Below are 14,435 nucleotides of genomic sequence, written 5' to 3' on the forward strand. Positions count from 1 at the left end.
TCCCTGCCCTCTCGCCCGGTGCCCCCTCTCGCCCCGGTCCCCCCTCTCGCCCCGCCTTCGTGCCACAGCGCCGGGCTCGGCTTGGCTCAGCCCGGGGTGCGGCCCGTGGGCCGGGGCGGCGCAGCCCCGGCCCCACCTGCGCCCGCCGGCTTGAAAGGGGAAGGCGGGCAGCTGGTGGCTGCATCCCTCCCTTCCTCTTTCTCTTCTCTCCTACTTCCCGCACCGCCGCGCCTCTCACTCGGGCCGCGCTCCGGCGGGACTCGCTGCAGGTGGGTGCTGGCACTGCGGCGGGGGCGGGCGGCAGCTGCGGCCGCTGCTTCTCGGCCCGTCCCACCGGGGAGGCTTCTCGGCTTCGCAGCGGCGGCGTTACCCCGCTGCGGGCCGTGGTGTCCTGCCCGGCTGTCGTGCGAGGAGGGTCCCTTCGCCCTGCGGCGTGGCGGGGTCGGTGGGATGCGCGGGCGGGGGCTGCCAGCCGCGCTCATGGTGAGCGCTGCAGGGCTGGGCTGAGCTTGCTTGGGCTGATGGCAGAGGCACCTGAGCGCTGCCCGACCGGGGAGACGGGGACAGGGACTCGTTCTGAACTCCCAGTTGTCAGCCCGGCCCCGGCTCTGCCCGGACGCGGGTGGGCAGCCTGGGTTGCTCCAGCGAGGCTGCTGATGGGCGCGAGTTCAGCGTCTGCTTTAATGCGCAGGACCAGAGCCTTGGCACATGGACACGCGTTCAGAGTGCTTTTGTGTAACTTGCTTCATCTTCCTTTAGAAGATTACATCTCAGGAGTATCTTCCATCTCCTGTTCTGCCTCCTCTTCCTCTGCAACCCTCTTCAACCTCTGTTTATGGCAGCTCAGCCAGGTCTCATTCCTCTGGCATGCTCAGAGCCAAGAAGCTCTTTGGTTTGATTGTGGGGGTTTTTTTACATGAGGGCGTCAATTGTTTCATTGAAGATAAGACTCATCCCTAGCTTCTCTACTCCTGTAACTCTGTCAAATGTGATCAGACTTGTCTGTCAGGCCTTTATCAGTCCCCAAAGCTTTCTACACAAGATTTCACAACCTTCTGGAGTGTTTAATAACTTTTCTTTTAATGTGGCGCTTCTCTGCAGAAAGAAGCTGAAATGATGAGGCAGTAAATGGGAAGATTCTTTTCTTCCCCTCTTGACTGCTTCTCTAAAGTTTGGTGCACCTGTATCTTCCCAGTTTTCTCTGCAGTCTGAAGAACTTCTTTAACTTGACTGTCATACAAACATAACTTCTTCTTAAGACCAAATAATGCAGTACCCTGTCATGTGCTCTCACTTTGAGGTCTATGGCTCACATGACTGTTTGGAAATGGCCCCAAGCTTTTCTTTCTCTTTCATCCAGGGATTACAAATAATGTTCTGACTTGCTTCCACACTGCAGACCTCAGACCACTCATGAGGAGCACAGTCTCAAATCAGCTGCTTCTGTCTTGCAGCCATGTTGTAAGCAAGAGGAAAAGGCTGTCCGGAAGAACTTGTTACTGCAGAGCACCCTGGTGTCACAAACCATCTCTGTTCCTTTCAAAAGACAAACAGGAAGCCTGTGGATATGGAATGGGGGAAATCTCACTTACCACCTAGACAGATTTAATGTATGATGAGAGGCCAGGTGGGGAAGCAGATGTGTGATGTCTGACACCATCCCCCAGTTCAAGGTCTTGAAGATGTGTGTAGTTTCAAATACTGTGACAAGCTGAGACCCAGGTCTTTATTTCTTTTCTCAGTTGTTATGGACCAGTATTTCCTTTAGTATCATGGTTCCCTGGCAGTGATCTATCGTCTGGCAACCTCCTGCTAGCCCACAGATTCCCACCTTGCTGTAGAACTTCCTCCATATAATTCTTAATGAGACAGGAAGGATGTTGAAGATGGTCCAAAGGTCCAAAAGTTAGGAACTGTTTGGGGACTACATCAATCTTTGTCCAAAACAGATGAGCCAGAGCACTTCTGGTGCTGTTTTGTGGCAGCAGTAGCACCAACGTGGTGAAAAGTATAAATTATTCTGATGCTGACCTGATCACTGCTGTGATTGTTCCCTTTGGTCCTTTGGGGATCTTGATTTCCTTCATTCTCTGTGTTTGTAATGGGCTGCCATGAATATGTAGCTAGGAAAAATGCTAGAAAGGTATGTTGTTTTGAGCAGATCATCTGTGCACTATTCAGTCTGTGTGCAAGCAATATTTTAAAAAACCCTCAGGGTTGTAGGCTGCCAGGGGATGCTTATATCTGAAGGGGAGTTTTTTTCTTATCATTGTTTTCTCTAAACATTGTTTTCTCTAAACATTTCTAAAATACTAATGCTAGTATTGGTGTATTGTAATACTAATATTAGTATACTGTAGTCCTAATACTAGTGTTTTAATGTTATTTACCCAGGTGACTCTGGTTAAGCCAGAGTCTGCGATAAACCAAAACCAGAGTACAGAAGCCCACCAAGCAGTGGGCTAGATGTGATTGATGGTTAAATTTCCCTATTTCAACCTGTGCTTTGTTAAGTTTGCATTGTACAGTACTGTATCCCCTAAGTTTTTACTAGGGATTCCCCATGGCAGCTCCTGCTTGTAGTGCAATATCCTTTTGCAGTGACAAAGTTGCTCTTGGAGCTGCATACCTGCCTGTTTTCACAGAGTCTTGGCTTCCATAAATTAGCTGCAGCTAGGCTTGCTGTCAACCTGATGGTAGCAGATGGTCCTGGTTTTTCTGGACCATACCCAACAGAACAGGCAACTTCAGTATCTTATTTCAGGAAGAATTTATAGCATCCAGGTGAAGATATCTTTTGCTTTTTGTTTTCAATGAATTCTGGTGCTTTGTTAACTCCTGAGAAGTTTGCAGTGAACACATTCCTTGCTGTGGGCGAGACCTTCACAGAGACTAGGATGCAGGAGGGGAAATAATTCAGCCCCATGTGCATGGACTTCCAGGTCATAGGCAGGAAACAAGTAATATAAAAAAGTGGGGGAGGGGGAGATATGTAAATGGCAGTCCTTGCATTTCAGCCTGCTTGCTGCCTTTTCTTTGGGGACTTCTTTGCCTAGACTGTTTCCTGTCAGAGGTTTTAGTACTTCAGCCTAATAAAAGGCACCTGAATTAAATTAGAGCTGTAGCTGCTCAGTTATTCCACTTAAATTGATTCGTGTAATTTTTGATCAATACCAGAGCCATACCCTGTTAAACACGTTAAACAGGGTAAAATCACGGGACAAGTTTCATCCCAGTAAGAGGTTTCTCAGGGGCATTTCAGAGGGCTGTGCTCTCTCTGCTCCCTTTCTGCTGTCTCACTTTTCAGTGTCAATGCATTGCTGTCGCTTTGAAAGCAATCTCCCAGCAGCTGAAGGTGGCCAGGTGTGCAGGGTAGGGGAAATGTTGCTGCCTGCAGTGACAGTCTTGCTTCCCACTGCAGCAGGCTCTGGTCCTGCTCTACTGAGGTGCCTGCTCTTCCCTGAATGCTCCAGCAGTGAAACATTTGTGGCATGGGTTTTTCTGACAGTTCTCTTTAACCCTTACTCTGGCTGCCGGTGTTAACTGTGATGTTAGGGGCATTGCTCTGTGTAAATCAGCCAGCTGGCATGGTTCTGCCAAGCACTTGTCATGAAAACAGGGAAGGGTCTAATCTCTCTTTACAAGCCTCTTCCACTTGTAGTGGCAGGGTTATTTTTGCAGTATTTATGTGATGTATGCACTATACCAGGACTTCCAGTCCACAAACAAGGAGATGGTTCTGTCTACTCTGCTCTCAGGCGTAGTGTGGGATCTGTCATTTACTTGGATTTTGCACCTCTGTCAAGGCACAAGCTGTGATTTCACCTTCCCAGAGAATCACATTCCCGTGCCCAGGTGTTTGAAGGTTTCTATTGAAGACTACCTGCCTGCAGTAGCTGAGCTCCAGTAGCCAGAGAGCTGTGCTGGCCACAGCACCTGCCCAGGCTGCAGGATCCTGCTGCAGAGCTCATGGAGCAGCTTTGGGTCAGTAAGAGATAAACCAGGGAGGTGAGCAGCTGGATTTTGAGCCTTCCCTCATCTGGGCTGTTTAGCCCTTGTCTAGGTCTGGGACTTCCTTCCCCTTTGCTATCAACCTGAGACTGCAACAATGACTAGTTGCTGAACAAGGGACAGAGAGCCCTTGTGCCCTTTGTGCTGGTAGTTAGCCTTCATCATATCCCAATAGCACTAAAAATCAGGGATCTGTCTGGTGTATCCAGCACAGCTCTAGGGCTGGAGGTATGACCAGGGTACGTCTCCAGGCATGGACAAAGCAGAGATTATCTCTGGTGATATTGAGCTGGAGCAGGAAAAAAGGTCTCTTCCTGCAGCCTGGCATCCTCTCACCTCTTAGCAAGGTTTACAGCCTCCCTTGTTGCTTGGGCAGGGAGAAGAGGTTCCTGAGCCAGCACCTTTAGGGATTGCTCCTGATTTTGGAAGGGATGAAACCACCAAGAGCAGTTTGCAAGTCTCACTGTGTCAGCATCTGCCCCTAACCTGAGGGCTGAGATTGACAGCTTACTTGTCATTTGGATTTTGGTAGTCCCCAGGGGGTCCTGGCTGAGCTGAGGGTCTCAGCAATGTCTGACACATAGGTCCATGGCAGAACACAGTTCTTGCTGAAGATGGGTGACAAATTTTTTCTTTAAAAAACTATTCCTTTTACCCAGACTATTTCTTCATCTTTTACTTGTTGCCCAATGAGAAAACACCCTACCCACATATAAAACCTCTTCTACTCTTCTTGGCATACTTATGTGCATGTATGACCCATTAGGTGCCCCAGGACAAGCCTATACCTGCTTCTGTCCTTAACTCCCTGCCATCCCAGAGGAGATCAGCAGTACACAGCAGCCATCCTTCCCATGTTTCCTGGAAGCGGCATGTGCTCCTGGATCTGCTGTGAATGTCATAGCCAAATGCTTTACCTTCCCTGGTGTTGGGCAGGATAAGTTCCCTTTGGGCCTCTTGGGTAATCTGAGTACCAGACCAGCTTTGTGGGCTATAGCTCTGTTTTGACCAACACTTTGTCACAGGCCCACCTGTTTCCTGCTGTTAGGGAGGCAGGATGCTGGGCAGATCCTTACTTTCCTTGCAGAGCTTATGCTTTCTTCTCTCCAGCCCATCACCTTTGTCTACATTCTCCTAGAGCTTTTGTTATGTGGGTCCAACTACCCCCTTGGTGTCTGTTAGCTTTTCTCATGTTTCTCATCACTTGTGTGGGCACAGCCGCACAGTTGACCCTGGGTGGGAAGGGTTGGGAGTCCAAGCACTAGCAGGAATTGCCTTTGAAACAGGATAGGGTCCCAACCAGCAGCTGCTCTGTTTCTTTCCCATGTCCTGTCCCCATATGGGACAAGAAAGCAATGGAGGAAGAAGAGAGCAGTTTTACTCTCCCATGTCTGCGCCCTTACTTGCTTAGTTTGGCCAGAGATAGTCAGCTGCTGAGGGTAGTCTGAAGATTGTATTTAGCAGAATCTTGTCTGTTAATTTCTTTCCCACATCTTAATTGATCAAGCACTAGTGGAGAGGCTGTCAGAAAATCTTGTACCAAATTCCACTCTACCACGTCCCTGCAACCCCATCAGGGCTTAGTGTGTGGGGGCCATCCAAAATCCACTTCTAGTTGTTCCCATTGTAACTTCTTCCCCTTCCCACTGCTGCTTCCTAGCATGTCTGAACTGGGTTCCTGCTTCTGACTATTCCCAAATAATTATCACATAATTCTTCTCCCAAAAGAATGCTAGGTGTGGGTGAGGCACGTTCGTTTCCAGTGATGTAGCAACATCCCTTACACAACAGAAATCTTGGGTGTTTCACCAAACTGAAGAGGGGATGACGGCTTTAGGAGTGTGACTAAGGGGCATCAGTGTGCCATAGGTGTTGCATGTTATCTCTGGGATTGCTTTCTGGGTTTACCTTTTTCTAGTGGATGAGTATCCTGGCACCTGCTTTCCCTTGCCAGCCCTTTCCCCAGAGCCTCCCATGACTGATCCATACTGGAGCAACTCTCTGTCCAGACTGTTGCTGTGCTCTCTGGGATTGCAGTTCCTCTCAGAGGGTCCTGCTGTGACCTGGATTTGCTCCCACCCTGTTTGTGCTGAGCAAGGTGCCTTGCCAGCCATGTGAGGGCCAAAGCCAGAGCATACCTCTTGGCATTCCCACCAAGCTCTGCAGGCCTCCCTGCGATCTTACACAGACATCAAGGGCTCAGAGAGAACCAGCTGTTCTGGCTGGACAGAAATAAAAATAAAATCCAGCTGAGCTGGTTCTGTAGCGGTAAACAGGGACTGAGCAGCAAGTGTCCCTGCTGGTGCAGTGACCCAGCAGAGCTCCTCCAGCCACTCACCCTCTGTAACTCTGTGTGAGTCAGTCTGCTAGTTTTTGAGCCTTAGGAGCACAGAGAAGAGGTGTTCTGGAAAACTCCCCTGAAAAGACCCTGATATCTGGCTTGGTCTTTTTGTGGCTTTTTTTTTTTTTTTTAGGGCAACACAGGGTAGATGGGGATGGATGTTCCCCAGTGAAGAACTCCAGACTGCTCTTTTTTCCCAGCTCATGAGCTTCTGGCTTGCAGCTACAATCGCAACTGTTAGTTGTTGAGTGCATGACAGAGATACTACATTAATGGCATGTTTGTCTCCTTGCAGTGATGAAGATGATGAAGGTGCTACCGTGCCCTGCTGCTCTTCTTTTCCTAATGACTACATTCACTGTGGAGCCATGTCACTGTGCCAAGGTGCTGATCATGCCCACCATAGTCTTTGACAGCCACTTGCGAGTCTTCATGCGGGTGGCAGAGGCACTAAGTGACCGGGGCCATGACCCTGTGCTGCTACTTCATGAAGGTCGGGATGTGGAAACCTCCCTGCCTGGCTTTCGTGTGCAGAGGTACTGGGGTATCTTCAGCACAGAGAGTGCAGATGCCTGGGTGCAGGAGAAGATAAAGCGTGTCTTTCAAGGGAAGATGACCTCTCTGGAGGTGTTTTCATTTTTGGAGAAGTACCTGGAAAACTGTGACCTAGTACTGGGAAACTCTACCCTTCTGCAGAAGCTCCAGTGGGAGCACTTTGACCTGCTTTTGGTGGACCCCAACGAGATGTGTGGATTTATCCTGGCCCATATCCTACAAGTCAAATACTCTGTGATTTCCACTGGTTTCTGGTTCCCAGCAGAGATTGGTGCCACCTCCCCCATTGCCTATGTCCCTGAATTCAACTCCCTGATGACAGACAGGATGGGCTTCTTTGGTAGGACGTGGAATCTCCTAGTCTACATAATAACTCGTGTGGCTACAAAACTGGTCATCCTGCCCAAGTTTGAACGTCTCATGGAGAAGCATAGGGTGGTGCCTAAGACATCCATGTTGGACCTTGTTCATGGAACTAGTCTTTTCTTCCTCTGTAATGATGTGGTGTTGGACTTTCCCCGTCCAACGCTCCCCCATGTCGTTTTCACAGGGGGGATCCTCGCTGAGCCTGCAAAGCCCCTTCCAGTGGTAAGTGCGAGAAAGCTTTGATCTATGATTGCACATTAACTGGGGAAGCTACTTACTACAGATCTTCTTTGGAAGAACCTTGTAAAAGTTCTGAAGCCCCAAGAGTCTGGAAAGCTGCTGTGTTTTGGTGCTTGTGGGTGCATTGGGGAGACAGAGAACACTGAGGGCTGTCAGGCTGCGGGGAGGATGTAGAATTAAGTGGTCCACTCTGAAGTGGGATTTGGCCTCACTGTCCATGTAAAATGGTGTGTGGAATTCCTAAACTGAAAGTGTTGCCCTTGGGACTTGATCATGAATAGTTTGTTTGCTCCTCTGCTAAAGTGGAAATGGGAAGAACAATTAATCTTCCTTGTTTCATCACTGATATATGTTAATCCAGAGTTTCCTCCTTCACCCTATTTCTCACAGAGCATTTCTGCCCTTGAACTTGTAGTCTTAAGAAACCACAGGGGTGAGCTATTCTTGTTCCTTCATTAAATTCAATGCAAAACCCCAAAGTGTAGAAAACTGAAGGGTATCATCCCCTTTTTCTCAAGATTCAGTCCTGAAAACTCTTCTCAAGACTTTCTCCAGCCTATGCCTCACTAATCCCAGGAATAAATTCAGAGGGACAAGCTCCTAAAGCCTCTGACTGAAGACAGCATTGGAACAGAGCAGGGCTTACCACTTTTACAAACATTGAGGGGAAATAAACCTGGATAATAAAACTTGGGCAGTCAAGATGTCCTGGTGTCCTGACTAAGGGCCTGAAATGGAGACAAGATTTCAGCTTCCAAATTATTAGAGACCTGTGGATGTCAATATTTTTCAGTTAAAAAAAAGTGAGATCAGGTGCCTTAAAAAGAAGGTCTCCAGATGTGTCTGACTGCACGTCAGCCTTGCCTACATGGCATGGCCTGCAGGTAATGAAATGCACGTAGGGTGCTCCAAAAGCTGGGTCAGAGGGTAGCTGCCTCACAGCTCTTGCAAAATGCTGGCTTGGTCCAACCTGGTCACATACACACCTGCCTTATAAAGAAAGGAGTTGTTTGCTAGGGCATTACTCATGTGCTTCACAACTTCCAGAACAGATCCCAGGGCAACTAAGGAAGAATGATGGAGATAAGTCTGGAGCCCTGCAATAGGTGGTGGCTGTCATGCTGGCAGGTAGGCATGTCTGTGTCCACGTTATGGGATGCCAGCAGAAGAGAGGGCCTCTGTAGGTCTAGGTGTATCTTAAAGAATGTCCCATCTGAAATGGAGCAGGGTTATGTAATTAAGATGTTTATTTCCTCCTATTTGAAACACTATGATTTTGAGTGCTTCTAATTAGGACTTGGTTAAATATAGATAATGTATTTGAGAGAAAGTGAGAACATTTGGTGGTCAACCATGCTTCCCTGGCAACTTCAATGCTGTTTCTGAAAGTCAAATATTATGGCCCAATTGTAATGGATAACATAATCACTTGGTTTAGGAGTTGCTGTACTTTTATTCAGAAAAGGAAAACTAGCACTTTCTCTTCTGTAGCAGTTTCAGTGGTTGTACTGCTCAAAGGATGTGAAACTCAAAAGAATGGAGACACCAAAATATCTCTGTTGTAAACTTTTTGATTCTTGGATTGTTTTAGGGCACTCTAAGTATTTCTGCAAAGATAGGCTTGCATCTCTGAAGTGTACAACAAAGGAGAAGTATCCCCAGAGAGTTACACTAAGATGTGCTTTGTAACTCTTTTGTACTATGATACCCCAACTTTTTTTATTTAAAAAGATTTTTATTAAACTTCCCTAAAATGCCCCTGACTGGGATACATGGGAAACTTGAAGCAGGACAGAACTCATAATGAGAAATAGACTCAGCCCAGCCTGGCATAAAAGGGAATAGTCCATGTTTGCCCCACAGCAGCTGTGGTTGCTGATTTCTTCTCCCTGCTACCTTCTGGGTTTGGTTGAAAAAAGTACACACTCTGTTCTAGGTACAAGCCTGTTTATGTAGCATTACAGGTAACCTCTAAATGAAGGACAAATAACTGTGGGTTTTACTGGATCTGTAGCTATCTCTCTGTCCAGTGATCAAAAACTAAATCTGTTGCCTGCAAGTAGCTATCGAGGATGGGTGGAAGTCTCCTGTCAAGATGGCAAGACCTTCTGCCACTTCCAGGAGAGTTTGTAGGAACTCTCCAGCAAGATTATGCTCCTAACTGTGTGATGTTTTGTCTGTTGTATCAGCCTGCATCTAGAGAGCCTGACAGTCATCCTGTCTTAGTGGTGACAGGAAAATAGCCCTCCTCTTTTTACTCCAATTTCCTTCTGTCCCCTGGCTGTTCCTATGTGGGCCCTATGTTTTCAGAACCTTTCTTGTCAAAGAGTAATTGTGTTACCTCCAATGAAGGAGATAATGCTATGAAATGCAAGTTTTGGCCACCTCCCTGCAAACTCCCAAGGCCAGCAGGTGCTCAAATAATTTCTGTCTGGCTGGGTACAAAAATCACAGTGGTTTTAGAGTTCATTGCCTGGTGAAAACCGTGTAGCTTTGTGCTCCAGGTGGATTTGGCTTCATCTTCTCTGGGGGCAGCTTTCTACTGACAGAGGCAAGAATGGGAAGGGCCTTTCTGCAACAATACTTCAAGGCAGCTGTGTGTGTTTTGCCCACAGGGTCTGCGTCTCTGGGTGGAAGCAGCAGAGGCGGGTGTCGTTGTTGTCTCCTTTGGCATCGGGATCCGAGCTCTTCCAAGCGATTTGGTGGAGAAGATGGCTGGTGCATTTGCTCGCCTCCCGCAAAGGGTGGTGTGGAGGTGAAGAGGGAATGGGATTCATTTTCACTTGAGTTGGATGAAAAACAGTGTTGAGGGGTTATTCATTTCAAATCACAGAATTTGCTTTCTGTCTCTTGGTCTGACTGAATTTATTATTGTTCTCTATGTGTTTCTCTTCCCCTTTTTTCCCCTTCCTCTGTCTCCTCCCACAGATATTTTGGTCAGAAGCCAAGAAACCTGGGTGAGAATACGCTGATGATGGGGTGGCTGCCCCAGAATGACCTGCTAGGTAAGGCTGGGTTCTGTGTATGTGTGTGCTGTTAGCAACATCCCTGGAGTTTAGCCCAAACCACAGCAAAGGCATATAAGGATAACAGCACCTGTGTGGGTCTAAATCTGTTGCTTCTCGTGTGTCTGATCTGTACAAAACATGATCCTCACCTAACACCTGCTTGAAGCTGCTTGGCTCCTGTCTCCCTTCTCCTCCAGGCTCTACTCAGCATTTTTGGGCTGCCGAAAGCCCGATGTATTCCCGAAGGGTAGCATCCTCTCTGCTCAGCATGCCTGTTTTTCCCTAAAACATGCATCAACACTGTGTGTTGAGGAACCCCCTGGTAGCCCTGTTGCAACATGGAAGGCACTGACTTGCTGCTGTTTCTTTACCTGCAGGCCACCCCAATGTGAAAGCCTTTGTCAGCCACTGTGGGATGAATGGTATATTTGAGGCAATTTACCATGGTGTGCCAGTGGTGGGCTTTCCTTTCTATGGGGACCAGTTTGACATCATGACCAGAGTGCAGGCAAAGGGCATGGGTATCCTCATGGACTGGAGCAGAGTAAAAGAAGAGGAGCTTTACCAGGCTGTCATCACAGTCATCTCTGACCCCAGGTGAGGCATCTGGAAGCATCGAGCTCTTCCTTGGTGCAGACAGTGTGTAGGGACCAGTGTGACTTTGTGTTGACCCCTACACTGGCTGTAGTGGCTTCTGGACCAAGCACAGTTGTAAGCATTGCTCAGCTGGCCAGATGTGTCACTGCCTCAAAATCCTCAGATGCAGTGCAGGAGGAGATACTGCAGCATTTGCTGCTAGAGAGTGTGATCTAGTTTGACTGACTAATGTTCTTACCAAGTTTTCTGAGATACTGGGGAGCAGACCTCTTCTCCTAATGCCAGCCTGTCATAAGGGAGAGTGAGATCACAGCTTCACATTGGGACCTCCCTGGACTTGTCCAAACAACTTCCTGTAGAAACAGACAGGGAACTGCAGGTAATGCTCCATCTGCTCCTTCTGACAATCATATACTCTGCTCTTTCCTAGAACTGAAGCAGGAAGAGAAAAGCGGCACAGGGCTCCTGTTTTCTAACGGGACATGTGCAACTGCTGGTTTTTGAAATGCTCTCTGAGAGCTTGATTTTTTAAATAGTTTATATTTCTTACCTATTAAGAGGTGTTGCAGTTTGGTACCTTGAAGGGTTTGGCCACTCATCAAGTGTGTAACTTTTGCTTGATGCTGGGTGAGGTCTTAGGGTGCAACTCCTCTCAGAAAGTGCAATACACATGAACTCACTGAACAGGTACTTGCAAGCCAAACTGTCAGTGTTGTTTACAAAACACAAAGTAAAATACACTCTGGCTTGTGCCTTCATGGCTGGCAAGTACCATCAGAGTGGCTTCCAGAAGAAGAATGGAAGAAATTTGCCCCTCTCCCAAGGTATTATTTGGGACTTGAAAGTATCACTGGATGTCTCGGACCACTTCTCAGGTACAAAGCTTCTGTAAAAAGGTAAATGTCTTGTCATCTTCCCTTGCAGCTACAGAAAAGCAGCCCAGCACATCTCAGCTCTGCACCTGGACAGACCAATGCACGCTCTCAACAGGACAGTGTATTGGCTGGAGTACATCCTTCGTCACGATGGGGCACCCTACCTTCGCCCTGCTGTCTACGACCTCTCCTTCTATGAGTATTTCTGCCTGGACATCCTGGCTCTTCTCTTGCTATGTCTGGCTAGTATTGGATTTGTTCTCTACAAATCCGTGGTGTGGTGCAGAAGGAAGGGGGCCAGCCCTGTGTATCAGAATGGAAGTTGCATGAAAGGCCACTTCACAGATGAAAAAAAACTGCAGTAGTGGCCAGTGTGTTCCAGGGCATATCCCATCACTGTGAAATGAACTGCTGCTGTGCCAAGAAATGTATGGCATGCAGGCACGGAGAGGGGTGAAAGATCTGCAGGTCTGGATGAGAAGAGAGTGGGGAGGGAGGAGTGTTGCAAAGGCCTGTGTGCACACCTCTGTGTACAGCACCTGTGGGCGGGGGGGTGAATTCAGGCGTGGGTGGGAGCACTTGGCCAGGATGCTGGGAATGGGGCATGGGTAGGTAGACTTCCAGGGAGGAGTGCAAGTTGTTCCCTTTGTATTGCACATTGGTTTAGATGCTGGTGTTGCTCTTCTGGCTTTTTGGATCATGGAGGCTCTGGAGGTAGGAACAGCATTTCATGTGCAGCAGACACCGTTTTGCCTCTGCCTTGTTACTAAGAGCCCCAGCAGTTGGGATACCTTTATGTGCAGATGAGAACTGAAGCAGAGCTGTGGACAAGGAAGGGCACTGAAAGTACCATCTACAAGAGAGAAAAATTGGTCTGTTTTAAGTTCTGCGGGTAAATATTGTTCTTCCTGCTTCAGTCAATACTCTGCAATTCTGTTTGTGTTTGAGCTAAATTATTGTTTTTTAAAATAAACTTATATTCTTTCTCCTGTGTGGCAGTTCTCCGGTCTTGGTTTAATGTGAACCTGTGATTCCTGTGACAGGAAGTTGTTCAAGCAAGATTAAAGTGCTTTTTCTCTCTCATTACTGCTGCTATGGTCTCCACATACCCCCATCAACAATTTTTTGGCCTTTCTGCAGGCTTTCGTGCAGTGCCTTCCCTCCTCTGCCTTCATGTGGCACACACCCATGCCCATAGCATCTCCAAACCTGTGATGAAAGAAAAATCTGGGACAGATGTGCCAGGACCACAGGATGAGCAGCCAATAGCTCAGAGAGCTGGTCATAGGCAGTGGGCCATACACCATATTTATAGAAGCAGCAAGCTCTGCCCTTTCTGAAGAAAAAGGAAATGCCTGCTCATTTTGATGTGAATAGACAATACTGTTACCCCACATGGAACATGGTATGGAGTGATACCTAATGTGTTTTTACTCACCCTGGACTCTAAAGCAAACCTAATGGGTGCAGTTGTACAACCTGTGCACAGCATTGTCTGATGGTCCCACTGCCAGTGCCCCACACCGAGGATCAAGGGCTCTGCTCCGTGCTCCCACTGGGGCCACTGCAGTGCTGGCACGAGTTGGAGAGTAACCTTACTGCCACAGCTGCCCTCGCTGGTGGTTCTAGGCTCTGACCTTGCTTGCTGTTCCATGTGTTTCTTTTTCCAGATGAAAGATGTGTTTCTATATGCAACCTGTGAAACAATAGTTTGGCTGGGCTTCTAGGATGCTGTAGGTTGGGATAGTGCCTGTCTCTGAATTGGGGGCTCTTCTGAGGCCAGGCAGTGGTGTCTTCCCTCCCCAACCCTCAGGTTGCAGAGGGGCGAACATGACTTTGGACGACCCATCAGCCTCGCTCTGTAGCAGCCCTTTGTGGCTTCATTCCCTCTGAGCTGAGGATGTGGAGCCTAATAGTTCCCAATGGGAGGCAGAGGGAGATCAGAGCACAGTACTAATAGATATTAGGGGGAAAATGGGCATTGTAGGTTAGTAGTAGGCGCACTGCCTGCCTGGCACCTTTCTGTCTGCAAATTGGAATTCAGAAGTTGATGGGATTTGGGGTTTATCTTTAGATAAAAAAGAGATATTGCCCCAAGTTTTCAGCATTCTTGCCTGTTGCCAGTTGCACTATAGTGACCTTGTTGTCATCTCCTAGCAGATGAATTTGGACAAGGGGGTGGAGGTGGGGCATTTTGTCATCTCTGAGGTGGAAGAAGGAGATCATTAATGCTGCCTACGTGAGAGTTTGTATGTTTAGATTAGGCTGAATATAGCAAAAGAGTTGGCAAGCTTGCAGCTTGGTTGGATTGTTTTGAACTTGGAAAAATAAAAAGAGGGAGAGGACAAACACACCATGTTTGCAAACTGACAAACATGTACACCAACAGAGGCACTGTGGCCTGATAAGGACAGAGACCTGCACATTGCTTTGTTTGCAAGC

The 14,435-nt window shown here is 47.9% G+C and overlaps 1 protein-coding gene across 1 annotated transcript; it reads left to right on the forward strand.

Moving 5' to 3' along the window:
- Positions 1–137: 137 nt before the first annotated feature.
- LOC121659965 (2-hydroxyacylsphingosine 1-beta-galactosyltransferase-like) lies at positions 138–12,986 on the forward strand. Its single transcript, XM_042018760.1, has 6 exons — positions 138–269; positions 6,648–7,495; positions 10,129–10,268; positions 10,442–10,518; positions 10,899–11,118; positions 12,043–12,986. The coding sequence occupies exons 2-6, from the start codon at positions 6,650–6,652 to the stop codon at positions 12,356–12,358; spliced, it is 1,599 nt and encodes a 532-aa protein (XP_041874694.1). The 5' UTR covers positions 138–269; positions 6,648–6,649; the 3' UTR covers positions 12,359–12,986.
- Positions 12,987–14,435: the final 1,449 nt, after the last annotated feature.

The sequence above is a fragment of the Corvus kubaryi genome, unplaced genomic scaffold, assembly GCF_017639235.1.
Source record: "Corvus kubaryi isolate FWS band 111438036 unplaced genomic scaffold, C.kubaryi_AGA036_p1.0 138, whole genome shotgun sequence".
NCBI classification, from domain to species: domain Eukaryota; kingdom Metazoa; phylum Chordata; class Aves; order Passeriformes; family Corvidae; genus Corvus; species Corvus kubaryi.